The following is a 27,916-nucleotide window of genomic DNA, read 5'->3' on the forward strand; positions in this document are numbered from 1 at the left end:
CCTTTTCAAAGCCTTAGCTTCTTCTGCTGGGAAGCCCTCTCTGAACACTCCCCACTGAGCTGGGGGCCATCCCCACGGCCTCCACGGTCTGTACATCTCTCTGGTTCGGTGTAGGTCACGCAGTCTCATTTTCTGTTCCAGGCTTGTCCAGGGTCAGATCCTTGTCTGGGCTGACCTCCCCAAACCACATCCCAAAGGATGACTGTGCGTGGCCATCAACCCGGGGCTGCTGAGGCACATGGTGGGAGGGAGTGTCATGTCCTGCTTCGGGGTGCGTAGTCCGGAGGCCAGCATCCATCAGTTCACACCACAGCTCCAGACGGGTTTCTTAGCAAGTGTCTTCACTGTTCCAAGCCTTAGTTTTCTATTCTGTAAAATAGGAATTATCAGATGTCAGAACCACAAATGATATTTTAAGAGTTTACTTATTTTGGGGGTGCCTGGGTTGCTCAGTCGGTTAAGCGTCCAACTTGGGCTCAGGTCATGATCTCACGGTTCGTGGGTTCGAGCCCCGCGTCAGGCTCTGTGCTGACAGCTAGCTCAGAGCCTGGAGCCAGTTTCAGATTCTGTGTCTCCCTCTCTCTCTGACCCTCCCCTGCTCACGCTGTCTCTCTCTCTCTCTCTCTCTTTCTCTCTCTCAGAAATAAGTAAAACATATAAAAATTAAAAAAAGAATTTACTTTTTTATTTAAAAAAATTTTTAACGTTTATTAATTTTGAGAGAGAACGCATGCGCGAGAGAGCAAGCGCATACATGAGCTCCAGTGGGGAAGGGGCAGAGAGGAGGAGAGATAGGATCCCAAGCAAGCTCTGCACCATCAGCCCAGAGCCCGATGGCGGGGCTCGAACTCACGAACCATGAGCTCCTGACCTGAGATCAAAGCCAGACACTTAACTGTGTCACCAGATGCCCCACAAATGCTATTTTAAGAATTAATGTCATTCTTCGGTTTGTTCATTCATCTAGTACATAATGTAGTAGGCATCTCCCAGGGTCTGGGGAATGCAGAGGAAATCAGACACAAGTCCCTACCAGCGTGGAGCGTATGTTCCCCGGGGAGGAAGCAGAATAGAACGAGATGAAAGGGGCAAGTGCCGCTGAGTGCTTTAGCAGACCAGAGGTGGTGGGGAACCGGGGGTCAGGACGCTCCCTGAGCAGAGGACTGCAGGAAACCAGGGAGGGGAGAGCCATGTCAAAAAGGTTCTAGGAAGGGGTCACAGGATTGAAGGACCGAGGTAGGACCCCGGCACCGTTCCTGGCCAGAAGACCGGAGGGAGGACACAGAGGCAGTTGTGAGCAGAGGAGAGACACAGTCACATGTAGGGTTCAAAAGGACCCCTATGCCATTGTTGGGGAAGGGCCTGGGGTGCCAGGGGTGGACGCTGGGAGCCCAGTGGGGAAACTGCCCCAGGGGAGCACGGGAGGCTTGAGAAGGTCAGGTGCAGCTGCCGGCCTTTGCTGGTGAGCAGGAGGTCAGGTGTGGGAGGAAGACGGAGGGCCAGGATGACACCACGGGTTTGGCCTGGGGAGCCTGGTGGAGGAGGGGCCTTTCAGCGCAACAGAGATGCCCCAGCAGAATGCACGGAGGTCCTTGTCACAGGACAGCCGCACCTCTCCTGGGCTGTGCTGTGCCTCCTCAGGGCCCAGGGAGGAAAGGAGGCTACCACAGTCCTGCCTTCAAGGATGCCCCGGACTAGGGTGATGGTAGTGGTGTTGATTTGGACTTTGAGGGGGTTCAGTTGGTCCATGGGCCAAGGTCGTGCCCCCAACCAGCCATGGGGCTGGCGGCCAGCAAGTTGGTGGGTGGCTGCCATTTCGAACTGTGGCCCGTGCCAGGGGTCCCACTGGAGGCTTCGCACGTATCCCCTCATACCATAATCCCAGCAGCCCCCTCGGGTAGCTTCTGCTACTGTGCCCATTCTATGGATGAGGAACCTGAGGCTCAGAGAAGGGCCGTAGCTCCTTCAGAGTCCCATGGCGTGGACCAGGCTGGGAACCAAATCCAGATCTGTCTGACAGCAGGGCGAAGACCCGCCCCCCACCCTCTGCGGCAGCCAGCGACATTCCTGAAATGTGTATCTCCCCTCCAGGTCCCAGGCAACTTCCACGTGTCTACACACAGTGCCACAGCCCAGCCTCAGAACCCGGACATGACCCATGTCATCCACAAGCTCTCCTTTGGGGACACGCTGCAGGTGAGCAGGGCACACGCAAGGTTACATGACTGGGGTGGGCGTACAGCGAGGGGGCCATGTCACATGGAGGCTTCGGCCCTCTCTGGGCAGAGAGAGGATGCTGGGGGGGTCAGCCCCCGAGCCTCTGCTCCGTCAGACGGCTCCTCCATATTAGTCCTTCTGGACTTGCGACTGCAGTTTTATTGACGGTGCACTGGACTGAGAACCTCGTGTTGAGGCCTGGAGTCTGGGGACAGGACTTGGTTTTCATGAGCAAGTACTAAGTGCTAGTGCTTTCTCCATGCTGGCGCAGCCTTCCGAGGCACAAGGAGGGGGGAGGGGGGCACCACGTGTTACGGCTGTGGAGCTGGGCCCGGAGGAGCCACCTGTCCAGGGTCTGCCGGCCGATTTGGTGCCAGGGTCCAGCCTGCTGCCTCTATGGGCCTTTTTGTCTTCCAGCCCAGTGCCCATGCCCACCCAGCAGGGGGAACACAGGGGATGAAGCCTTCTCACGGTCCTTGTTGTGATGCTGAGGGCCGCCTTCAGCTGGCCGGGCCCAGCAGCTCTGCACTCACGGCCGCCGTGCGAGGGGACTGAGCCCCTGCACCCCTCTCCCCCACCCCGCTCTCCACCAGCTGCAGGCAGGGAGCTTGGATGTTCTCTCTTTTCTCTACGGCTCACCATGGGCCTGAAGGTGGATTCTGGAACTGAGGCTCAGAGCGGGGATGTACTTGCTGCAGCCACAGTGCTGGGTCCTGCCCCTGGGCCTTGCTTGATGAGAATCCTGGATCCTGGTTGGGGGTGCTGGAGGATGGGGTCCCTCCAGGGATGGTGGCATGCGCAGGAGGCCCACATAGGTCCCCAAGCCCAGCGCACCCACCACTGTGCCACTTAATATACACACACTCATCACACACACTTGTCAGACACACAGGTGTGCCCTGACATGCCTGTGCTCGTACAAATACCCTAAGATCCATCCCTAACCACACATACCAAATGATCACATGCTCAGACCCTTGCACAAACAGCACACACACACATACCACCCAGAGAGGCACAGACTCACCCACTCACCCACGTTGGAACATCTCACATACACACACGTGCCCGCACTGCCCCCCTCACGTGGACCTGCCAGGTGCCCTTCTTTATAAGCTTGGCCTTCTCTCATGCTTAGCAGTCCGAGAGGTGGGTACTTTATTGCCTCCATTTTACAGGTGAGGAAATTGAGGCACAGGGAGGGAGCCCGAGTTTGAATCAATCGTCTGCTGGTACTGTGTCCCCATGCACCCTCCTGAGGGCACACGGCCCCTCAAGCACACACACGTGCTCACACCTCCCCTCTCCACTGCACATGGCTCATGCTTCTTTCCCTGTGGGCACCTTGTGCCCAGCCCGAGTGGCCCAGTCATCACCTCCCCGGTCCCTTTGGAAGCCACAGAGATTTTTCCTCTTGGAGACAGGGCTTAGGAACAGAGAAGTCCCGGCCTCCCTGAGTGCCAGGAGCCAGACTCCCTAACTACACGCTCAGCCTGCCCCAGGACTGCAGACCAACTTCACACCTGGTTCATCACCCATGTCGTCCCATCTCTGCATTCATGGGGTTGCCATGTGGGCATTCCCCAGCCTGCCCTTCTGGATACAAACCCTGGCTCCACTACTGACTAGTTGTGTGACCTTGGATAAATTATTTATTCCTGCTGAGCCTCAGTCATCTCATCTGTAAAATGGGATTAGTAATAGTACCCCCCTGATAGGATTGTGGTGAAGATAAAACGAATTAAGGCACCTAAAGAGCTTAGAGCAGGGCAGGCACAAAGTAAGTGGTCGGTGAAATGAGATGTTACCACTGTTGCTGCCCTTTGTACCCTCACTCTGCACCCAGCCCTGCAAGACGAAGCATGCTGCCAGCCCCGGGGCACCCGGGGGGCTCAGTCGGTTAAGCGCCCGACTTCGGCTCAGGTCATGATCTCGTGGCCTGCAAGCTCAAGCCCCACGTCGGGCTCTGTGCTGACAGCTTGGAGCCTGGAGCTTGCACGATTCTCTGTCTCCCTCTCTCTCTGCCCCTCCCCTGCTCACACTCTGTCTCTCTCTCTGTCTCTCAAAAAATAAACAAACATTAAAAAGTTTTTTTAAAAAATGCTGCCAGCCCCTGCAGGGGTTCACACGGCCATGAAGGAGACAGTAGGACCCCGGTGGGACGGTAGCTAAGAAGCCGCAAGCCCGTGTCCGGCAGTGGCCCTCCGTATACTCGGCGCTGGGCGGTGTCCTAGCTGCCTTGGGCCGCACCACCACCCTGGGAGGGGTCGCCGTGAGCCCCGGTGGCCACATGGAAATGGAGACGGGCCACTCAGCTCTGTGCCGGCAGGAGTCACCCCAGTGTCTGTGGCACATCACACTCCTTCCTGCAGGGGCTTTGACACCCGCAGCCTGCCCTTTCCACCTCAGCATTACAGGTGACGTCTTGCTTAATTCTCACAAAAACTCCCCTCAAGGAGGCTGGGTGGCATTTATCTTTCCTGGTGGGGACACTGGGTCGGAGGGGCTCAGTGGCTTGCCCAGGGTCACCCAGCTGATAGGAAACCAGGTGTCTGGCCCCAGGCCTCCTACCGCTGCACCTCCTCTAGCCATGGATTCCTCAGACCCTCTTGAAATTCCGGCTCGGTGCCCGGCTCTGGGGTTACACGATGGGTAAACGATACAGGGCTCGTGCTCCCAAAAGAAGAAGCGATCCAGTAATCAACCGTGACGATACAGGGCAAGGAGGGCTATGGACGAGAGGCGTAGGATTCTGGGCAGTGGTGTGGGAGCAGGCCCAGGGCACCCCCCAGCCTGGGAGGTCAGGGAGGTGAGCTCTCCGGTGACGTGTAAGTCAAGCCCTGACGGGGAGGGTTTGGCCAAGCTCGCAGGGAAGCCTCATGGGCACGGGCGTCTTCCCCCCTCCCGCTCTGTGACTGGGACACACCCAGCTGGTCACTTCCACATAAAAGAGCCTCAAGGTGATTTTAGAAGAAGTGAGTTTCTAAAGTGAGGTTAGAAGAACACCATGGGCAGCATGGTGTTCTGTGATGAGGCCTGGAAGCCAGCACTCCTCAGGCGGCAGAGAGCTTGTGGACGTGCCCCGGAATGGGAGCGGAGGGCCGACTTTTTCTAGATTCAGGGAGGATGGGGTGTCAGAGTGCCCACCTGCCGTGGAGGATGGCCGTGAGGCCAGGGGAGGTGACGGAAGGGCTGCAGCCAGGGCCAGGGGAGACAGCGGACGGAGGCAGGGTAGCGGGGAGAAGAGGAGGGGACAGGCGGGTGGGAGAGATAACAGTTGGCCATTGGCAGGACAGGACAGTAGCAGCCTTCCGCTTGCTCATGGTTATGGTCGAAACAGGATTTTCTTTAAGCGAAAGAAACAAGCTGGGGCTCCATCCAGCCATCCGTTATCCAGCATCCGTGCCACAAGTATTTCCGGAGCACCTATTCGGCACCTGATGTGCCCTGTCCATATTGCGGAGGACAGGCATGGTCCCTGCCCTTGGGGAGCCTGCCGCCGGGAGGGGAAAACGGAAAGTGATCCAGTGAGCATACAAATGCAGGTGACGTAGAGTCGTGACACGCTGCTGTGGGAGGCAACACCCTTGCTCTCGTGTCCACAACCACCATCTTCTCGGGCAAGAAGCCAAGTATTCAGATGGCCATTCCCCAAGGCAGCGCGGGACAGACCTTCCTTTCCTTGGGGCTTGTTAAGGGTGTGCCGCTCTGGTAAGTGCTCCATATACGTCAGCCTCCTGAGACCAGGATCAGAGATCAGGCCACCCAGCTACTTCCCACTGTCCCAGAAGGGGCCCTCTCTGCAGGACCCTGTTCCCACCTACCTCTCTGACCTCCCTGCTTCCTGCTCCTCACCCCCTTCCTCTGGGGCCACACGGGCCTCTGTTGATGCCTCAGTCTCCAGGCTCGTGCCTTCACACTTGCTGCTTGCCAGGTTAACTTCTCACTTTTCCTGGTTGTCAATGTCACGTCCTCCAGGAAGCCCTCCGGCATGCCTAGCTTGGCAGCTCCTATTAACCATGTCCGTGGTAGCATGCCCCATGTGCCCCCTGCCTTGGCCTGCTTTAGATTTTCCTATGGCTGATGTGGTTTCCCCTCATCCTCAGAAAAGAGGTAGGATGTGGCCTTCAGCCCCACTGCGTAGCAGGCCCTGCCAAAGGCACACAGCTGGGTCAGCGGCCATGAGGAGAGCGCTCTTCACAACTGCTGTGTGTTCTTGATAGCAGATGGCAGTGGGAGGCCTGCAGCCCTGGGTCCTCAGAGAGTTGTGAGCTGTAGAGGATCTCAGGAGGAGGTGTGGGACCTCGACTCCCCTGCACTTGGATTTCCTCAAGCTCAGGCTTGAGGTCAGATACCTGAATTCGGAGTCTGGCCCAGCCAGTTGTCAGCTGTGTGGTCCTGGACAAGTTTCAATGCTTCTCCAAGCCTTATTCTGCTCTTCTGTAAAATGGGCTCAACAGTACATCACTAGGGGCACTAAATGAGATGACTAGAAGTACGCAGGACTGAGTGGCACGTTCTAGGTACCCGAGACGGGAAGGAAGCTAGTGCCTACCATGCACCAGGCCCGTCCCGTGTCTCTGTCTTGCTCCCACAGCTTCTTTACGAGACAAGGGTAAGGTCCCTACACCAGGCTGCAGCTGGCCGGCCCCTCACGGCCAGGGCCAGATCTGGAGGTGGCGGCATCCCGGGGTCAGCCCCCTCACTGTGCTTCTTCTCCACAGGTCCAGAATGTCCATGGAGCTTTCAACGCTCTCGGGGGAGCAGACAGACTCACCTCCAACCGTACGTGCCCGTGTCCCAACTGGGGATGGGGAAAGGGGGAGAAGAAGGGGACATTTATCAAGCACTCCCTGTGAGCAGAGCTGTAGATGCTTCGTTCGTTCCCACAGCTGGCCTGCGAGAAGGGGGGCGCCAGCCCTTGTCTTACAAAAGGGGACCTGTCCCCCTGGGGAGAGTATGTGACAGCCCTAGGCACATCGTAAGTGCTCAGTGAATACCTGCTATTATCACCAGTTGTCGTCATGCACATAATTGTGCTGAGGCGATAGAATCACGTAAGATCCCACAGGGAGTGACGGCAGAGCCAGAATTTATCTTGGCTCCGGTGGCACTGCGGGAACAGGGCTGTGGATGGCCCAGTCGGGTCTGACCACCTGGGCCACCGCCCTAACCCCACGCCCTCTTCCCGCTTGAGCCCCTGCCACCGGCCAGTGCCCCCTCCCTGAGCCGTCTACCCGCTCCGCCAATGGCATCTTGGCCCCAACTAGAGAGGGCTCTGTGTCCGTTGACACAGGTACACACACACCTGTCTGTTGCCTCATCTAATGAATTTTTACACACCTACACACGCACGTGTGCACACACCTGGGGCACAGAACGGGTCCGGGTGGCGGGTCTGCTTAAATGCATTCCTCCACTGGGTCCTGTTACCTTGACTTACTTGCTCACCTGAGCTCCCCTTTTGTATCCCTCAGGCTTTTCTCAGGATTTCTTAAAATACACCGTTCTCTCTGATGGTCAGAAATTCAAACAAAAGAAAACAGCTGTCCATGACCTCCGCCCCCCTCCCCTTCCACCCCCCCGCAACAAATCACACTTTTCATTTCTCTGTGTTCCCTGAACCCTGGTCCATCAGCAGAGGCCTTTTTTTTTTTTTTTTTTTTTTTTTCCAAAGCAAGCAGTCGGCAGTTTACCTTCTGATTTTGGCACTTGGCGTCGTTGTGTAACCACAGCTGTGGCACAGTTTTTCCAGGGGTGACAGAGGCGTGCTGGCCCGTCTAGCAGCTCTGCTGTGCTCCCTGAGGCCTTGTCTTCTTGTGGAAAGCGTCTGTCCTTTCTGGTGTTTTACCTTCCAGTAATGCCCGTGACATCCACGGTATTTGCTTTATTTACATTCTCCAGTTCTTTCCCCCCGGGTGCGTGCCCGTTCCTGCCGCCCCCGGCAGCCTCTGAGTGTGAGCAGCGCCTGCTTGTTTTCCTGCACATCTCTGACTGTCACAGAGGCCCATGGCCCTGTGGGTGGTGGGGCAGTCGTTGCAGTGCTGTGTAAAGACAGCACGCTGTACCCCAACTCTTGGAGTTAGCGCGGACCCCTCGGCTGCCTGCCTGCCACCGAAATAGAACCGAGCGAGAAGGACCCAGAGTGTGCCCGCCACCAGAGGGCATGGGCAGAAGCCCCTGCCTGCTCCAGGGCTAGTGACAAAAGCCATCTCGGGGTGGCTTCCGTGGGAAGGAAAGTGCATTAGATCAGACGACAGGCAGCCAGGCGTAGGGCTGGCTTTCCTTCCCTCAGCCCTCCAGCTTGCTGTCCCTGCCGGGGCTTTGCCTTCGCTGCCCACCCCTGCTCCCAGACCTTCCCTCTGAGCGCTGTTTCTGGTCATGAAGGTCTCTGCTCAAATGCCACCACCTCCCAGAGGCCCCCCCTGACCAGCTTGTCTAAAGTAACCCCCACTTGTGGTAACCTGTCTCCCTCCTAGCCAAGACCACCCCGTGAAGCTACTGAGGAGTAATTGTTGATGTTTCTCGCCACGATGATGACATTGTGGTTGTTGTGTTTTGTGTTTTAAGAGTCTTTATCTTTTATGGAGACATAACTAACATATCTGTGGATGAATTGATGTGATGTCTGGGATTTGCTTCAGAATAAAGTGTATGTGGGTGGACAGTAGGGTAGGGATGAAGCAAAATTGACCGTGTGTTAATTGCTGAAACTGGGGAGTAGGGTTACATAATATGCTGCCCCATTTTTTATGTGTTTTCAGTTTTTCCATCATAAGATGTTGGGAGGGGGCGAAAGGGTATGTGGGCCTGCCCGGACCAGGTGGGTGCCAGCAGCCCCTCGCAGGGGTCCACTGACAAGGAACCCGTGTGGGTGTGATAAGGTTCAGTGTCTCTACCAGGCATTTGGCAAACGTTATCAAAGGCCTTAAAAATGGTCATTGCCTTTGAGTCATCGCTTCTACTCATAGAAGAGTAAGCTAAGGAAATAATTAAGAGAGCGTGCACAGATTTAGGAAAATAACGTTCATTAGGTCATTGTTTACAAGAGTGCAAATGAGGGCCAGCGTCCGTGTCTAGCCACGGGGGGTGGTCGGTGGAGTACGTTCTTCACGGGACTGCGCAGGGTGTTGCGTGCAGCCACTGGCCACGATGTGTCAGACCTTCGCTGGCATTCAGGCAGCAAGCGCTTATTGAAGACCTGCTGTGTGCCAGGCACTGTGCTAGAGGATATTGCGGCGAATAAAAGAAACACTTAACAGAGCTTCCTCTCTGCGTCTGGGACCTAAAATGGTGTCTGTGGGGTTTAGTTCTTAGAAAAAGGTGCGGGATGATCCTATTTTAGGAAGATACGGATACGAGTTTAAGTCTAGCAGTTTATACACAAGAATGTGAACCCGTGGTGGATTTGTGGGTGGGTTTTATTTTTTCCTTTTTATGACCGTCCGTATTTTGTACAGATTTTAAGAGAACTGTTACAGGTGCGATTTTTCATAAGGCAATCGCTCCTTCCTCCCCTCGAGGTTTTGGCCTGGGGTCATGGCTATTTGGAACACTGTGTCTCAAGTGCAGATTCTGACCAGGTGTCTGCCTTTTCAGTCCTGGGCGCCGCCCCTGCCCCTGACGGCCAAGGGCCCCTGCATGCTGGGGTGTTGGGATCTTCACGGGCTCAGCCCGGAAGCTGCGGGGCTCTTCTGAGGTTTTCAGAGGGGTCAGCTCTCAAGAGGATTCAGGAAGCACCGCCCTTTTCTTACCAAGATGCAGTCTTAGTAGGAAGAGGCCGTGGCTGTCCTCTGCACCCCCTCCCCTCTTACAGCAAGTGAGTCCCAGGACTCAGAACTGATTCAGCCACTGGACCAGGATGAGACACACAAGGCCAAATTCCTGTGTGGTTTTAGATCCACGATCCCTGACCCGAGACTGTAGAAGGCAGCAGCAGAAGGGTCCTTGGGCTTCTCGTAGCATCCCCGAGGGCCCAAGGGAATCCATACCTTTCCTGGGTGACGCTTGGCAGCTCTCTCCGCCTAGCGTTTGATTCCGGTTACCTCATGCTTATCAGAAGCTGATTCATCTGTTCTTCCATTCATACCCCCGACCAGCCATCCCTCCATCCGTTCATTCATTTAGTAAGCACTTGCTACCGCGCGCTCCGAGCCAGGCCCCATGCAGGGTTCCGGGATAAGAAGATGAGTAATGCTCGGTTCCTGCCTCTGTAGCCTCCCCGCATCCAGCAGTGGTGCGTAAGGGTCACAGTGGAATATGACAGGGCTGGGTGGAGGGAGAACTCATCTTCCATTAATTGAAAATGGGGAAAGAAATTAATTCTGCCGAAATGCTGTTTTTCTGGCTCATGGGCTCTCTCTTTTTGAGACTTTAAGCCCAGCTTCTTTCAAAAGCAACAGTACTCAAATAGGACCGGGGGTGCATCATGAAATGTGATCTTTATCAAATCCCGTCTTCTTCCCCAGAGGCTACAATTGCTAATAGTTTTCTTGGGCGTCCTTCTAGAAAATTCTCTCTATATTCATGCATACAGAGTGAGTCTTCCCTGCCCCCCCCCCCCCCCCCCCCCCCCCCCCCCCAGTACACGGAAACAGGTTATTCACTCCATTCTGCAACTTAGTTCTTTTCGTTTAACAATACGTCTCGGAGCCTGGCTTCTCCCAGTGCCTCCATTTCAACGGTTGCCCTGTTGATGGACATTTGGGTGGTTTCCAGAATCTTAACATCATATACAGTGCGGGAGTAAAGATCCTGATAGATGGAGGCTCTCAGTTCCTGGGGTCCAAAGCGGGGGAAATGAAGAGGGGTTGTCTGGTAATGGAAATTTGGAAACAGCCCCCGGGCAGTGCCAAGCAGGTTTAGGGCTGAAGTGAGGTAGAGAATGCTGCCAGCCGGGCAGCGCCTACACCCCTGCTTCATCCTGCTGTGTCCTTCCTGCAGCTCTCGCCTCCCACGACTACATCTTGAAGATCGTGCCCACGGTTTACGAGGACAAGAGTGGCAAGCAGCGGTACTCTTACCAGTACACGGTGGCCAACAAGGTACTCGGTTGGTGGGCCCAGCTGCGTGCAACCGCGCCCTCTGCTGGCCAGAAGCGGAGGCGACAAGTGTCTGCGCGAATTCCCGCTGGGTGCCTTCTGGGGGCCTTTCCCGTGGGGCTGCTCTGGCCAGGCTCTGTCCCTGGGTAAAGATGAGAGGCCAGTCTCACAGTTGAAGGGAGGAAATCGAACCAGGAGATAGGATGTGAGGTGTTGAGAAAGAGCCTTGCATCTGGTCTCAATGCTTTAGCCTCAGGATCCTGGTAGGCCAACGCACAACAGATGCTCTGGTTCTCGGGCTACAAGCACTTTATCCAAAATCATGAGGGCCTTGAATCACACCGGTTGGCCATTGGTTAACAGGAATGTCCTAGGATCCTAACACTCAAAAGTCATGGAGAAGCAAGCAGGTAGGCCTCGGCGGGCAGCAGAGCACAGTCAAGCCAGAGGAATAGGGTGACTAACAGTCGTTTCAAGCTGTGACGGCCTCTGGCCTCCCCAGAGTTGACCCTGCCAGTGGACATGAGTGCTTGGAACACGTTAGTGGAGGCACCCCCCGAGGACCCCTTTGTCACCAGGACTCTCCTTTTTCTGCTGTTCCAGGGCTGCCAAACCCCTCATAAGTGATACATTGTTTAGCTCAGTTAATCATAGTAATAGAGTAGTAGCTACCATTTATTGGGCACTTATTATGGGGTCAGCTATTATGCTAAGCCCTCTACTTCCACCATCATTTTCAGTCATCATGACAGCTCTGTTTGTCCCCATTTTACAGATCTGGCCACTGAGGCACTGAGAGGTGGTTATAGAGCTACAAAGTGGCCAAGCGGGGACTAGAGCTGGGTTCGCCTTTGGCCCCAGAGCCTGGCCTCTTGGTCACATCACCCACTCGGTCTGAACAGAGGCTGTTGAGTCTGTTGGTCTGGGAGCTGCTCCCTCCTGGACGACTTGAGGTCCCTTTGTGTGGATCTACCTGTGTGGATGTTCTGGTGTCACTTTCCAAAGCGAGTTCCCTTTATTCGACTCACTGTTTCTTGAGGGGCATCTCATTGTAAGTGTCAAGTGCTGCTAACATCTAATGGCTGGAAGAACATGGATACGGTCTGAGCAGAAGAGATGGGGCTGGAGCAGACTGCCAGTTCAGACCCGGCTCAGTCACTTGCTGGCTGTATGGCCTGGGACCAGTCACACAAGCGCGCCGTGCCTGTTTACTCATTTGTAAAATGGGGATGGCGCACCTCACAAGATTGCTATCAAATGAGACAATGTTTTAAAAGCTGCCTTGTCCACAAAGGAAGCTTTGGGTAAATGGTACCTACTGCTGCTATATTTCTTTATTTTCCTCTATCCCTCCACTCTGGGCGTTGACCCAGACAGTCACCCTGCCCCACCAGCTCTCTCGGGAGAAAGCTCATCTTGTTTTGCCCAAGGCTCCTTCCCCTGAGGCTTTGGCAGAGGCCCAGTGCCCAGGACAGCTTGCTCAGCTCTCTCTGTGGCCTTGGCCCCAGCCTGCTCTGGGAACAAACAGGGCCATGCCTGTCAGAGCCGGTGGCAGTCCATGGGAACTGGTGGGGGGTGGGGGTGGGGTCGGTAGGTCTTGGGTCATCCCTGAAGAAGCTTCAGGGCTTGGGGCCTAGCATTTGGGATTGGGGGCACCCCCGTGGTTCAGTCTGGTCTACAGTTATTGTAGACGAACTGGAGTAGCCCAGAGGTGTCCAGCAAATGCCCAGATCGGAGAGGACACACATTAATTCAGCTCCTTAGCCTCCTTCTAATCCTACCCAGCCAGGTACCAGCTCAGGAAGCCTTGTCGTAGGGTCCCTCTCTCTTTCCGGTTCTGTGTGCCTTCTTTGAAGAAGCCCACTCCCCACGTGGCCTTTATACTATCTCTCTTACACACGTGCACACACATGCGCCCGAGGATGTTCTGTGTGGCCTAGAGTGCCCCGTCTTCACTAAGCCTTCCACGTAGCCTGGGGAGAATTGTTCATTTGTTCTGGGCCCCCGCAGCCCTCCGTGTCTCTGTATCACTGCACGAGAATGTGGCAGGATTGGAGATATTCTTTTACATCTGCCTCCTTTCCAGATTGTGACACGCCCTGACCCGCTCTGGGCAGGGGGCAGGGCTTGCTACCCTTAGAGTCTCCAGCAGCCAGCAGGGTGGCCAGCACATGGGAGAGGTGCTCAGTAAACAACCAGTGAGTAGGGGGCACCTGGGTGACTCTGGGCATCTGACTCTTGATTTCAGCTCAGGTCATGATCTCACGAAGCTGATGGGATCAAGCCCCGTGTCAGGCTCCACATTGACAACACGGAGCCTGTTTGGGATTTTCTTTCTCCCTCTCTCGCTGCCCCTCCCCCACTCGCATTCTCTCTCTCTCTCTCTCTCCCCCCCTTCCCTCCCCAAAATAAATAACCATTGAAGGGGTGCCTGGGTGGCTTAGTCGGTTAAGCGTCCGACTTCGGCTCAGGTCACAATCGCACGGTTCATGGGTTCGAGCCCCGCGTCAGGCTCTGTGCTGACAGCTCAGAGCCTGGAGCCTGTTTCCAATTCTGTGTCTCCCTCTCTCTCTGACCCTTCCCTGCTCATGCTGTCTCTCTCTCTCTCCTAGAAATAAATAAAAAAAATATTAAAAAAAAATTTTTTTTTAAAAACAAAACAAAATAAATAAACATTGAAAATAATAATGGTCAATGAGTAAATGAATGGATTTTTCATACCCAGGAGTTATAAGGGGAAATAGGCCTTTACTCAGACAGAGCCCAGATCACACCTGTCCTTTTACATCTCCACCCTCTGGTTGTGGTGCTGCTTCCAAGTCATAGGGTCAATTTCCAAGCAGCCAAGAAGGGTTGAAAATGTCCCCAGGCATGCTGCCCATCCAGATGCTGAGAGCAGAACCTCCCGGGGAAGGGGTGAGAGGAACTGGTAGAGTCCCGGCTCCAGGCAAGAGAGAGAGAAGAAAGCGGGTTCTTGTGGGTGGGCAGGGGACCCCCTGCATCCCAGCCCCACCCACCAGGAGACATGGTGATTTATCTGACTCTCACATCTCCATTCTCTCTTTCTCCCCAGGAGTACGTAGCCTACAGCCACACAGGCCGCATCATTCCCGCCATCTGGTTCCGCTATGACCTTAGCCCCATCACGGTCAAGTACACAGAGCGACGGCAACCTCTATACAGGTTCATCACCACGGTGAGTAGGTGGGGTACCTGCCGTGGGCTTCCTCTTGGCGTCACCACTGGTTCTCAGAGCAACAGGATGCAGCCTGCAGGGCCAGGACCCGAGGCTGTACGCAGGAAGTCGTGATCCCTAGGAAGTTTAGAAATGTCATCAGAATCACGTCATCCAGAAAGCATTTTCCAAAGAGGTATGTCACCAAACCAATTTCATTTGCTAAGCAGATTTTTATGGCTCAATTAGATGTTTGTGAGTTTCTCCAGTGTTTTGTTTTGTTGTTTTTTTTTTTATAGGTTTAGCAGGGTTTATCCTTTTCTGTGGAAATTCTACAGTGACGGTTCGACTCATTTTTTTCCCATGCCTGTTTTCCAACTATAGCTGCTAATATTGTCAGGTTTTTTCTTTTCTTTCCTGCTTGTGTTCTCTTTTCTTTATTTTCTCTCTTTCATTCTCCCTTTATCTCTCTCTCTCTATTTCTTTTCTTTCTTGCCATTGTCTCTGTCAAGTCCAGTTTTCTGTAAAGCAGCTTCAAGTCGATGTCATTGTTCTTTGATACTCTCAAAGAACTGAGTATTTCTGTGTGCTCTTTCCTGGCCTTCCATTCAGAGTGTCCTTGGGGACAGAAAAGCAGGCTCATAGCACCCTGCTTCAGCCAGGTGGCCCAGAGATGTTTGGTAAGCCAGAGCCAGCTGAGGTGGAAGAGATGGTGTGATTATCCATACCTCACAGATTTGGAAACTGAGACTTAGAGGCCCTTCTGTTTTTTACCTCTTGGTACTTTTAGTAATGAGTCAAGAGCAGGGGTCTTACTCCTGGGTCTTTCATCTCTGGCTCTCACTAGATTTGTATTAGTCAGGCCTCAATTACAGAAAAGACAGCCCCACCTCCAGCTGGCTTGAGGGCTCAGTAAGCCTCAGGCATGGCTAGATCCAGGCACAAATAGTGTCTAGAATAGGCCTTTTTTAAAATCCTGCTTCCCTCTGTCCTGGCTTCATTTTCAAATAGAATTCACTCGTGGAAAATGCCTCTTTCCCAGTAATTCGACCTGAGCCCTGGATAAAATAGTGCTGTCACTGGCCCCAGCCAGATGAACATTATGAAGGGGTGGGCATCCCCAAATCAGGGGTCAGTTGCTAGAAAATAGAGGGGTGGGTGCTAAGAGGCCAAAAGGTCAGACGTCCACAACAATGTCTCCATCTTAGGATCCCCTAAATAGGAGCCTCCCAGACCTCACGGGGCTCAAACGAGGTCATCAAAGGGAAGCTCTTTGCCTTCTAGAAAGCCATGTGGGTACCAGGGGTGGCAGAACCTAGTGCTTTTAGGAGCCTCTCAACATTCTCTGACTTCATAAAATGCAAACCTTCCGGTCAGCAGAGGGCACCCATCAGAAAGCTAAGACCCCCGTCTGACACAGATTGGGAAAAGGTATTTGTCACACGTATGAGACAGGAGTAATCTTCAGAACGTATATATAAAGAATTCCTGCCAAGCAGAAAGAAAAAGCTAAGCGACCATGAAGAAAAATGAGTGAGGACTTGACCGTTTGTAGAAGAGGCCTTACTGGCCGTGAAAAGATGCCCGAGTTCCCTGGAAACTGGAGGAATTTGATTAAAAATACGAGACCCAATTTGGTCCTATCAGATGAGCAGAAATTAAAGACCCCCCACAATAGCGATCGGGGGTGGGGGGGGCACACCAAGGGGACCCGCATACACTGTCTAGTACACAGGTAGATTGGGCCAGCTGCTGGGAGGGCGATGCACAGACCCTTTGGCCCAAAAGCCAGGGAGCTTGTGAGCAAGTGGTTTTACCCATGGTCCCACGGGCTAGCACCCCAAGTTGTTTTCTTTACCCCAGTGCACTTACTGCATACCCAGAGTAAGAAACTAAGACACAGGTAGGTACGTTTGTGCAGGTGTGGTCTGCTTCTCAGAGGCCCTGGGTCTACGGTATGGACAGTGGCAGAGAAACCCTGTGCCCGTGTGTCATTGTAGGGTTTAGAAGGATCTCCGTGTCCCCTTCTCATTTGCTCCTATGCGCCAGATGGCCGAGGCCTGGAGTGTGAACACCCCTTGGCAAGGGGCTGAGAAATGAAGCAACTTCATGTATTTGCTAAACTTTCGCTGGACTTCACCACCTGCCAGGCCCTGTGCCGGGCAACGGGGATAGCTGAATTTGACTTTACCCCTGCCCTCAAGCCGCTCCCCGCTGGTGAGGAAGAGAGGCTCCCACTCAAGAATGGAAGCCCATCCAGCAGGGGCGGCTACACGGGAGCTATGCACTGCGGTAGCAGAAACTCTCTTCTGTTTGAAAGTTTGGAGGAGTAGCCCCAGGGTGAAGAATACAGAGGCATTCTCCAGACTAGTGAGGGAGGGAGAGAGGGTGTTAGCACAGGGAGTAGTCTGTGCAGAGGTGCCCAGCGTAGCATGTTTTGTGAAGGCCGTGTGGCCTTTTTTGAATGGGGTGGGCTTCTGAGAGCTGGAGGTCCCAAGAAGTGACAGGGGAAAAGCCTGTCCATCCGGACCTAGAGGCCAGATACTGCCACGACCCTGTTTCCTTCTCCTCCTGCCTTTGGCCATCAGCGTCTCCTCTGCCCAAGCATGGACCGTGCTGTGGAGGGATCCTAACACCGTTAGCCCGGTGGTTTCTCTGGAAGCCCCACGCCGCCACCATCGTGGTCGCCCTGGCAACCATGGGGTCAGCCCACAGTGAGCCAACCGGCTGTCCCTGGCAGATGGCGTCATTGTGGAGCTTCAAAGCCCCTTGTCACGAGGCGGCAGATGTGGGGATGACGCCCACAGCACAAAGACCCCCGGGAGCCCTAGTAGGGTGGGGTGGGGCCGGGATGGAAGTGGAAACACCTGCTGTGACTTCTCTTTCTCTCTTTTGAAAATCAAACACTTGTGTGCAAAGCCCCCCAAGCCCCAAATGGGGGCCTCTGCAAATAGCTCCTCACGGGGTCTGCTTAAGAGAGGGCTTAGGCCAGGGTGTCGTCATGTGGCGGCTGCGGGACCGCAGGGGCAGCTGTGGGTGGGCTGGAATGAGGTGGGGTGTGGGTGTGGAGGGGAGAGGCGGGCGGGGCCTCCCTGATGCATTGCCAGTACCTGGATCATTCGAGGTTGCTCCTCCAGGGTCTCGTGGTCTGTAAAGGACCCGGACATCCTGAGCCTGAACGGAGGAGGGTGCCTTCTCCTGGGAGTCACCATCAGGCTGCCTGGGGCCCCTCTATCTGGGCACCCGGGGCACCTCGCCCAAACTCCTGCTTGGTGCCATTCCAAAAACCGTCACCACTAAGGGAAGAAACAGATGTTTTTTAACAACACGCAAGTGATCCCCTTCAGAGTGCCCCCTCCCACACATGCACATTTGTCCCCTGACACTGCCACTTGCTGAAGCCCGTTTTTTGGGAGTGCCTTCAAGTGGGTTCTGGTGACAGACTGGATGACTTCAGAAGTGTCACGTCGCTTTCCCTGCGTGTTTTATTCTATCAGGGAGGAACAGCCACAAATCAAAAAGTATCCGATTGGGCCCAACCTTTAGATGGTACTTTGTAATCGCCAGGCCTGATTATGATGAGCCGCAAGTCTGTTTCCCCTCAGCGTCCCCTGCATCCAGCACTGGGGTTCATAGCCTGGATGTCCATACTCAGAAATATAAGGGACGGCTACTTGAAGAAGCGATTATATAGCTACACTTACTAAGCTTCTACTGTTACTGGGTGCTTTTATAATTGTCTTCTTTAACGTTCCCAGGAGCCTTCCAAGGTAGAGCTCATTCTTGTTTTACGTATGAATTCACTGAGGCCCAGAGAGTTAAGGAAACTCATCTGAGATCACACTGCCATTTGAGATCACACTGCCAGTAAATGGTGAGGCTGGGACCTGACTCCATAGCCTGCTTCCACCACATCGCCCGCCCCACCCCCACCACCGCCGTCCAGCTTGGGAGCCTCCGTCTCCCAAAACAAAGGCTCCTGAGGATGTCCCCACTACAGAAGCCCCAGAAACCATGAAGCCCTTGGTAGGACGCCAGGACTTTTTGATATGGTGGCTCCATCCATACTGGGAATCAGGAAGACACGTTATAGCAGGAAACAAGTTGACATCATGAGCATGAGTGATAGAATCACAGTCATATGCACAAACCATCACCACAACGCGTAAACTGTCCCTCCCAGACTGGTTGGCTGGCGGTTTGCAAATTTTCCTGCCCAGTTCTGATTACATTTCACTCATCTGTTTGGGCGCCCGTGAGGATTTGCCGTAGACAGAAGGCATTAGATACTCGGGTGTGGGGCGAGGGAGGCAGTAAAAATAATTGAGAAGAGACCAACTTAAAACCGCAGAGGTTTTACCCACCAAGGCAATAGGAGTTGGGAAGAGACCAGCTTTGTAGCTGGATCTGAATCTCGCCTCCTCAGACTTCCCTTGAAGTGTCTCTCTGACCTGGACCATGAGCCCCAGGAAGGCAGGGCAGGGCCTTAGCCTTGTCTGGTGTCCAGACCTGGGACAGTGCAGGCAGGTGATAATAGGTGTCAAACCATGAGCAAACCAATGGAGGGGCTGCACACCTTGGTCCATGCCCACAGCACAAGGTTCCATTATTTGAGGAATGGAACGAATCTACATTAGCAGCTCTGTTACTCAGGGCTGGAAATGTGTAAAACAAAAACAAAAACAAAAAAACTTTGGTTCAAATCCTTCCAGACGTTTTGAGCAGAGCTAGATCTTCCAGAAGGTTATGTACGAGGGACAGATTGCTCCAACTGGGTCTGAACGCAGATCATCTCCATTGCAGCGGAAGTTCCTGGTGCTTGGCTTTTTGAAGGCAGATTCTGAGACATGAAAGGAATATAGGAATGGAGCGAGCTCCCTCTTTTAGAAACTGTACTTGCTCTTACAGCTTCCATCATGCACTTTATTGATGGGGTCCCCTTACTTCGGGACATTTGATTAAGCTTAGCAAGATTGAGAGAGTAAATACACAGAAGCCATTAGGGACTGAGGAACCTTCAGGTTGAGGGGTCAAGTACGGTAGTCTATCAGAAAAAAGCAGACCCTTTGCAGCCTTCCTGACCTGGATTCTCATCACCCTCGCCCTAGTTTGGTAGTTGTGTGACCTTGAACAAGCCAGTCCCTCTCTGAGCCTTCTCTTCCCCATCTGGGAAATGGGGGTCTCCCTGTTTCCCCGAGTAGTTACAAAGATGGAATGAGAAGGCAAAAGAAAATGTCATCTCAGGCCTGACACATAGTAGGTGCTCAACCAACGTGGGTGGGTTTCTTCGGGGGGGTAGGTGGGCATTTTTGCAGCTGCAGCCACTGTAAGAACGGTAGGGGGGAGGGCTCTGTTCCCCCACCAGGCGCCTGTACTGGAGGGTGGGAGTGGAGGGTCTGGCAGGCGTGACCCCACAAGATGGAGCCCACCATGCCCTGTCCTCCCCCACTCGTCCAGAGCCCAGTCATCAGCTTCCCTCCCGCGACAGCCCCCGCCCCTGCGTAGCCCCAGCCTCGGTGTTCTCATCCGCGGCTCCAGCCTGTCTGCCGCCACCGGCATCTGATGGGACTCCGATTCATTATTTATTTCCTCATACTGTGCCTTTTCCACAGGCTTTTCAAGCAGTGCTGGCTGCATGGGGGAAGTGAATGAGCAGTTCGCAAGGCACTTGTGGTACAGGCTGGCCAGCCAGCCAGAGGCCATCCTGGTCCTCACTGGGGGACCCCATTTTACAGATGAGAGAAACTGAGGCTCGTGGCACGGTGGGGAGGGCGTAATCTGGCTTCCCCGGCCGGCATCTGACCGCAGGAATGTTTCCTCCAGAGCCCACAGTCTCCACCGCCACCCCCGTGTTGCCATGTGTGTTGTGTCCCTCCATTGCCCACTGTGGAAAAGTCAATGCGGGGGAGGGGCGAGGGATCCGGGAAAGCATTCGTGCTTGTGGAACAAGTCTCCGATTCAGCTCTCCAGCCAGTGCGGTTAGAACGCGTCCTCTCCATATTACAAGGAATTAAGAGCCATAATTAAAATGTAAGAGAAACACACACACACACACACACACGCACCCTTCTTTTCAAGGTAGAAACGCTGACTTCATTCTAGCCAGAGCAGGAGGTTGGGAAGCCGGGGGAAACCACAGGAAGCCTCTGCTGAAGAACAAAGGGGCATATTATTGAGGACTTCTGATGAAAACAAAGTTAACGTGCTCCTCTCAGACTCACTGGGGCCTGGGTATCGAATTGTCCTTGTTTCCAAGTCTGGAGCCAGGGCTGCTGACCAGCGTGGGGTCCCATGTGGTGGCTTGGGTGGCCCTTCTGGGCTCAGTGGCCCTGCTCCTTCACCACCGTCCCCTGAGGTGGTCCCCCCTGCCTCACGGCCTGGTCAGGAAGTACAGGAACATGGTGAGGGACCAAGGGAACATTCACAGCTGTGTGTGTTACACACTCATTCAGTCTGACAGCTGACCCAAGGGGCGAGGATTAGCCTTCCCGTTTTTTTTTTTTTAAGTACGGGAAGTAAGGATGATGCAAGGGCACAGGACAGGAGGGGTCCCAACCAGAAGTACCTCTGTATCAGGTACCTCTGATACCTTCTTGGTGCTTGGGGCTGAGGTAGAGTCCTGCGCAGATGTGAAGAGCTCCCTGACTGGCCAGAGAATGGAAATAACCTCCAGCTTAGGTAGGTACTCTGCCCCTAGGGATATGCTTCATCACAGACTCTTCTGGGCATGCACTTGAGGGAATATCCTGTCAAGGTCTCAGCTACCCCATCTGTAGAATGGGCCCTTGGAGTGCTTAGGACCTGGGCAACTGCCAGAGAATGCATGTGGTGCCTGGGACACCTTTGCTGTCCTATCTTCCCACAAATTTGCTTGTTCTTTTACTAAAAGAGGCAGTTAGAAAAAAAGGAAATTGAGACCCAGTTTTGAGCATGTCAGAGTCTTGCTCTGGGGAGTAAGTGGTATTTTACCCATCGCTGTTCTTAGAGTGGGTCTCAGGTTTAGAAAATCTCAGATCTTAGCAACAAGGTTGGAGTCTTCCAGTCAGTTGAATGATGAAGTGTTGTTTACTGAGCAACTACTAAGTGGCACTTCCCGCAGTATGACAAGTGGCGGGGTAGGGGTGGTTTTCCCTTGTCGTAGATGAAGAAAACAGGCCCGGAAAGGCTCTCCCATGGCTAGACTGAGTGACGGCCACAGCTCAGCTTCCTGAGACTGAGCCCTTTCACGGCAGGAGAGGCCGCGGACACTCCCCGGGACCCACGTCACCCCAACCCAGTCTGCTCAGGGCCCCCTGCACCATGTACAGTGGGGACGCATGTGACTGGCTTTATCTTCACCCTCTCTCACGTGTGTTCATCACGGTACATGTCCCGTCATGGGTCGGCGAGATGCTGGGCCACCGTCCGCCCTTTCAACAGCCCTCTCCTGGGTCTGTCCTTGAGATCTTGCGCCGCCCATACAGAGAAGCCTGTCATCCTGTCTCCACCAATGCACGGCCCGCGTCCTAAGGCAGACACACTATCTGCTGCAGCCTCATGGCTTCGTTTATTTCCATGTGGCAGACGGAGGACCTGGGGCCTTCTCGGAGTGCAGGATGGCTACGATTGGTCACCTCCTGGTGTTGTGTTTCCGTGGCCACCCACACGTCAGAATCCAGGGAGCACCACAGCCCGAGAGCACCCCAGGACCCCTCCCCGCATGACCCCTGCTTCACTGCATACGGGGCACCCCCTATGAATAGGAGCGTGTCAGGAAGGCCGGAGCGGGCTCATGGCAAAATCATGGAGGCAGGGGCCGTACCAGCGTCAGCCAGGCTGCTGGATTTTTCCTTCTGCTTTTGAGGTGCTTCCCCCTTGCCCAGAATGTACTAGACCTCCCCCTCCTCACTTGGCCAGTGGATAAAGGCAGGTGTGCTGCTGTGCTGGGAAGTATTAGGGGATACACAGGGGCCCCCCCACAGCTGTGATGGGCCGGTTGCCTAGTAGTATGCATGCCCCAGGGCCTCAGCTTCCCCACAGCTGTGTGTTTTCTCGTACCTCGATGCCTGTGCCATCTCCTGCTCCCGGAGACTTCAGACCGGGTGCCAGGTGTATGTGAATCATAGGCATGCTCGGGTCCCAAAGCGTGTGTGCAGATATAAGGGGTGTGTGTGTGTGTGTGTGTGTGTGTGTGTGTGTTTTGTTTTTATTATTTGCTCCATTGCACTTAGGTCACATTTTCCTCTTCTCTAATCCAAGCTCTAAAAGCATTTTGTGGTGTAAAATCTGCATCATCTGATCCAGCCGACCGAAATAAACCAGCCCCTCTGCCGTCATCTTCCTTGAAAAGTGGCCCTGCGTCATGCTCTGAGGCTGGCGGGGAGAGGCCTCGCCTGCCCCAAACACTTCATAATAATCCCCCCAGCGCCCCCCATCCCCTTCACTCCCTGGGGGGCTGTTATTACTGGAACGCCAGCTGCTCCACTTACAGCCCATCCGTACAGACCCGCTCTGTCCGCCTTGGGCCTCACAGGCTCCTGCTTAGCTCATCTTGTGGAAATGTCGTTTTAAAAATAAACACCGGTTCGATCCGCACTTCCCCATCACCTCCGCTGTGTCTCCTGGCCCCCTCTACTTGGCACCAGAGGGCCCATTAAGGCACCGCCGTCTCTCAGAGCCCCCCAGCAGTGGAGTGTCAGCGGCCAGCCGCACACCCGGCCCTGCCTCCAGGGCAGTCTCAGGGGTCCTCCAGGACTGTTCCACTGGGCTTCTGGGTCCCGTGGTCATCTGAGTGCTTCTTGAGTGTGGCGTGGGGGAAAGAGAGCGAGCTCCAGAGGCCGGCAGCCCTCGCTCCACCACACGTTCGCTGTGTGACCTTGGAAAAAACTACTCCCTTGTCTGGGCGCCTGGGTCCGCGACCGAACAGCGGCACGCTGGGTGATGGGTGGCAGTGGTTCTCATGAACGACATAAAGTGTGTGCTCAAGAGGAAAACTACGGTTAAAGTCACCCTGCGAATCTCCTCTGAACTTCTTTTCTCTTCCATCATCCGTACTTTCGTTCTGTTATGGAACCAGCAAGCACCCGGTAGGCGGGCCAGGACGTTTTGAGCAAAACATAGCATTGTTCTGTTATGTCCCCAGTGCTTTGACGGCTTCAAAGCAAAGTTAGTAATTCAGTTAGGTGTGAAGTTTCGTGCCTGAGAAGCCGCAGAGTGTCCTGGTAAGGGTGCAGACTCCAGAGTTCGACCCACTAATTACTGTGGTATTGACAAGTGATTCACTGTCTCGGTGCCTCAGTTTCCTTGGCGGCAATGTTGTGTAAGAGTAGTACTTCCTAGGGTTGGCCTGGGGATTCAAGGAGGAAAGGGAGGCACGAAGTACTCAAGCCACGCCTGGCACAGAGAAAGTGCTACATAAGCTGTTTTGTCCTGGTTATTGTATGTGATTGTTAAGAAGTACAGACATCCAGGTGGCATTCATTAGCATCCCCTGTACTACAGCGGTTCTTAACCGTTTTACCCCCCAGAGACACTTGACAGTGTTTGGGGACATTTTGGTTGTCACGACAGGAAGGAAAGGGCACTACTGGCATCTCATGAGGCTGTGAATAAACATCCTTCATTGCACAGGACGGCCCTCCCATAACAAAGAATTTTCTGGTCCCCAAAGTTAATAGTACCATAAGAAACTTGGCCTTAATACGAGCTTTCCGGTAGTGCCAGAGGCTCCTCTCCGCTGTAGCACTTGCCTTGCTTGTTATTTTGCATTTGTTGGTATGACTATTTGATTACTACCCACCCCACTGACATACTACAAGCTTCAGAGAGAGAGAGATTTCTTTCTCATTCCAGTCCATCCAGGCCAATGCTGCCTACTCAGCCACCCCAGATCTCAGTCACAGGCAGCACTGGGCCCGGACCTGCCAGAGCCGGGTTCAAGTCCCAGGATTTCCACTTCCTGGCTGTGTGACCTTGGACCAGTGGCACTGCTTTTCTGAACCTCCATTCCTTCATCTGCAAATGGGATTGTAAAAATCTGATACATTTCAAGTGGAAGTTAAAGACCACAAGCTCCAGGGTCAAAACATATCTGAGTTCAAGTCACAGCTGTGCTACTTCCTGTGTGAATTTAGTTACCTCACTGAACCTTGGTTTTCTCACTGATGAAATGAGTCTACTAATCCCCTTCCTCGTTCAGAAGGTTAATATGGGATTTAAAGGAGCTGCTGCTGCTTACTTTTATTATTATTACTAAATTCGTCATCTAGTAAGTGGGTTTTGTCAAACCTTGCATATGTGCCAGACCCCATTAGTTACGGGACAGAGCTCATCATCTCGCGATCTGGGAGGGGTGTGGCCTGGCTCTCCATCCCGCGTTGACCTCTGACCCCCCCCCACTTTCAGATCTGTGCCATTATCGGTGGGACCTTCACTGTTGCCGGCATTCTGGACTCCTGTATCTTCACGGCCTCGGAGGCGTGGAAAAAGATCCAGCTGGGCAAGATGCATTGACACCCCGCCGGCCCCGTGGCTGAGGACCCAGGGAGGCCTCCAGTCCTGCTCCCAGCGCCCCATCTCCTCCTGCCCTCTTACCTGGCCCAGGATCTGGCTGCATCCCAAAGTGGGGGTGGGGGGAGGTGGAGGGTGGCTCACGGTTTAGCAGCTACCTCTTTTCCCCATCTTTAATTTTACACGAATTACACTGCCTGAAGTTGTGGTGCCCCTTTTCCTGGGGAACCCCAAAACCACAGTCAGGCAAGGGGCGGGATTCGGGGATATTAGGGACCACTCCTGGGAGGGCTGCAGTTCCTTCCCTCTCAGGGGAACAGCTCAGAATCCACCGTCGACCAGCTCACAGCCAGGCTTTGACAATCTCAGAGCTCCCACCATTTGGACGCACGAATCACATGGTTTCTCCCCTGGGGAACCAGCCTGCACACTGGGGCTCTCGGCTTTGGACCACGCTGCCCCCAGGTACATCCACTCTGCGCCTTCAATAAGGGTGGTACTTCCCAGGCAAGTCCCTGGGATGTGGCGCTAGAGGTGGAAGCCTCGCTTTTGCCCCATCCCTTCTTGCCCGTCTCAGAGCTCAGGCTCAAGTCCCTCACCCCCACCCACTTCTTTTTCTCCTGAGAAGCAGATGCCCCCTTGTTGGGTAGCAGCGGTGGAAACTCAGGTCCGCCCACTGGAAACCGGGCAGGTGGCAAGTTCTCCTTCCTCTCTTCACCTTGTTTCTCTGCACCCCCCCCCCCCACCAACGTGCCTCGGCCCCTGTGCTGTGTGGCAACAGCATCTCTTGGTGGAGGGGCTGGTTGTAACTGGGGAATCATCCTTCAAAAACCAGACACGATTTGTGCACTTATGTCCAGTTGGAAGGCATCCTTCTCTGCAGCCCTGACATAATCATGTCTCACCCTCTCCTGGACAGGTGCCATCAGTCCCAGGGACTTAGGTGGGGGAAGCAAAGTAGATCGGCCCTTCTCCTGTCTTTGGACATCTATCTTTCAGGCTCCCAACAGGTGCACAGCGCTCACACTTCTCTGCATCCCCGTTGTGGCCCTCTTGCCACTGAGTTCCCCCCCATCAGGGGCCATATAGGTTCTCGGTCCCTGGGTCAGCCCCATCGTCTCTCCGTTTGCTCCTGAGGTGGGTCCCTACCCTGCTGCTCACCCACATCCTTCCCATTCAGTCCTGAAAGGGAGCGGCAACAATCCAGGGGTGAATTCCAAATTCTGCCCGGGGAATTTTAGGTATGCCGTTGTGTCCCACGGAGAGAGCCTGGCCTGCCTGTTTTCCATTTATATCAAGATTGTTTGCATACTTTTGTAATTAAGAGGAGTGTCTGGTGGAAGTTTTTGAATGATCTCTATGGATAGCTCAAGTCTCTGCCATTTGTAATTTTGGGCTCTGGATTCCAATTAGAAAAGTGTCTCCTTTTGCGTATGAGTTGACTGATGTTGTGAGTGTAAACTGCATTTGGTTCTCTCTGGTATCTGTGGCGAACTTGGATGGATTTTTTTTTTTTCACCTTCTGTTCCCCAGTTACAGAAAGGAGCCTCTTTGGTGTGTGGGTACCTGCACCTTTAGAGGGTGGGCAGGGTGGGGCAGGGAAATGTGTGGCATGCACATGAGTTGAAATTCCACTTTTATGCTTTTTTTAAGAAAAAAAAAAAACTCTTGAGGACATGGGGGATGTCAGTTTCCTATGGAAGAGACACCTCTGACCTGTTATTCTTATAAACAATCTCAAGGGCAAAAAATGGTTTAGTTCTTTCCCCACTCGTTGGGTTCAAATAGATTAAAAGGCTGATTTTCAGAACTGTTGTTGTGTGTTTATTTCTACTGGATGGTGGCTGGGCTCACAGTCAAAATAGGACTTACTTCTAGAGGGGAAACACTGGGAAACGTGGAAAGGGTCCGTGAGGATGATCGGAAAGTCAAGATCCCTTGGAACCAGCCCTTCCCTTATTGAATCCCTACAGAATATTCCTGGAACTGCCGTTTTCTAGCTGTGTAATCTCAGGTCGGGTTCTTAACCACTCAGCACCTCAGTTTCCTCGGGTGAAAATGGGGAGAGTAATAAAACAGTCTCATAGGGCTGTTATGGAAATTAGATCTACAGTATGCACAAGGAAGTCCCACTGGATGAGAAGGAGCTCATGTACACGGCAAAGGGGTGTGTGGTAAATTTTCAAAAACGGGAGCTGTTTCGTAGAGGTATTTCAAAATAGAATATAATCTCTTTGAGAACAGGGCTAACTAACGTGTTTATCCTCAGCTTTGAACCAAGGGCTGCAATAAATTAAAGCTGCTTCATAAATTCTCCTTGATTTCCAAGGAAGGACCTGGCAGTCCTTGGTCAGCCTTAAGCTCAGCAAAGAGGGACCAGTCCAGCTCCAAGAAGGAGATTTTTTTCCATGGCTGTTTACCATCCCGCTGTCCCCTTCTTCAAGGCCCTCACCTGGAATGGCATGAACGTGGATCACTCATCAGGGATGAATATGGCAGAGAACCACGCTGCAAGAAACTTCACAGATTCTCTCTTTAACATCCGGATACTAGAGTTATTGTGACACTCAAAGCTGAAGGTCCAGAGTAATTTGCCTGCCGGTGGTCAATTACGTGTGCCCAAACCTTTGTATGCCAGCTGTCATGATTTATGCTGTCATGATGTGATTAACCAGTGAAAGAGGATTAACAAATGAAAGAGTCAGGGCGCCTGGGTGGCTCAGTCCCTTACACATCCGACTTTGTCTCAGGTTATGATCTCGCAGTTCATGAGTTTGGGGCCACGTGGGGCCCTGTGCTGACAGCTCAGAGCCTGGAACCTGCTTTGGATTCTGTGTCTCCCTCTCTTTCTGCCCCTCCTCTGCTTGTGCTCTGTCTCCCTCCCTCTAAAATAAACATTTAGAAAAAATGAAAAATGAATCTAGTACAACTAACTTGTACACTTTGCAAAGACCTGCTAAAGGTGAGTAGCCACCCCTTCCTCAAAATACTCCGG

The 27,916-nt window shown here is 53.6% G+C and overlaps 1 protein-coding gene across 1 annotated transcript in view; it reads left to right on the plus strand.

Moving 5' to 3' along the window:
- The window catches only part of ERGIC1 (endoplasmic reticulum-golgi intermediate compartment 1), a 101,772-nt gene extending 75,041 nt beyond the window's left edge, over positions 1–26,731 (plus strand). The window contains exons 6-10 of the mRNA XM_039235723.1: positions 2,092–2,196; positions 6,942–7,002; positions 11,161–11,261; positions 14,332–14,454; positions 24,817–26,731. Coding sequence (XP_039091654.1) covers positions 2,092–2,196; positions 6,942–7,002; positions 11,161–11,261; positions 14,332–14,454; positions 24,817–24,924 — 498 coding nt within the window. The 3' untranslated portion in view covers positions 24,925–26,731. The remainder of the gene's footprint in view (positions 1–2,091; positions 2,197–6,941; positions 7,003–11,160; positions 11,262–14,331; positions 14,455–24,816) is intronic.
- Positions 26,732–27,916: the final 1,185 nt, after the last annotated feature.

The sequence above is a fragment of the Hyaena hyaena genome, unplaced genomic scaffold (assembly GCF_003009895.1).
Source record: "Hyaena hyaena isolate Hyena2069 unplaced genomic scaffold, ASM300989v1 scaffold_102, whole genome shotgun sequence".
Lineage (NCBI taxonomy): Eukaryota > Metazoa > Chordata > Mammalia > Carnivora > Hyaenidae > Hyaena > Hyaena hyaena.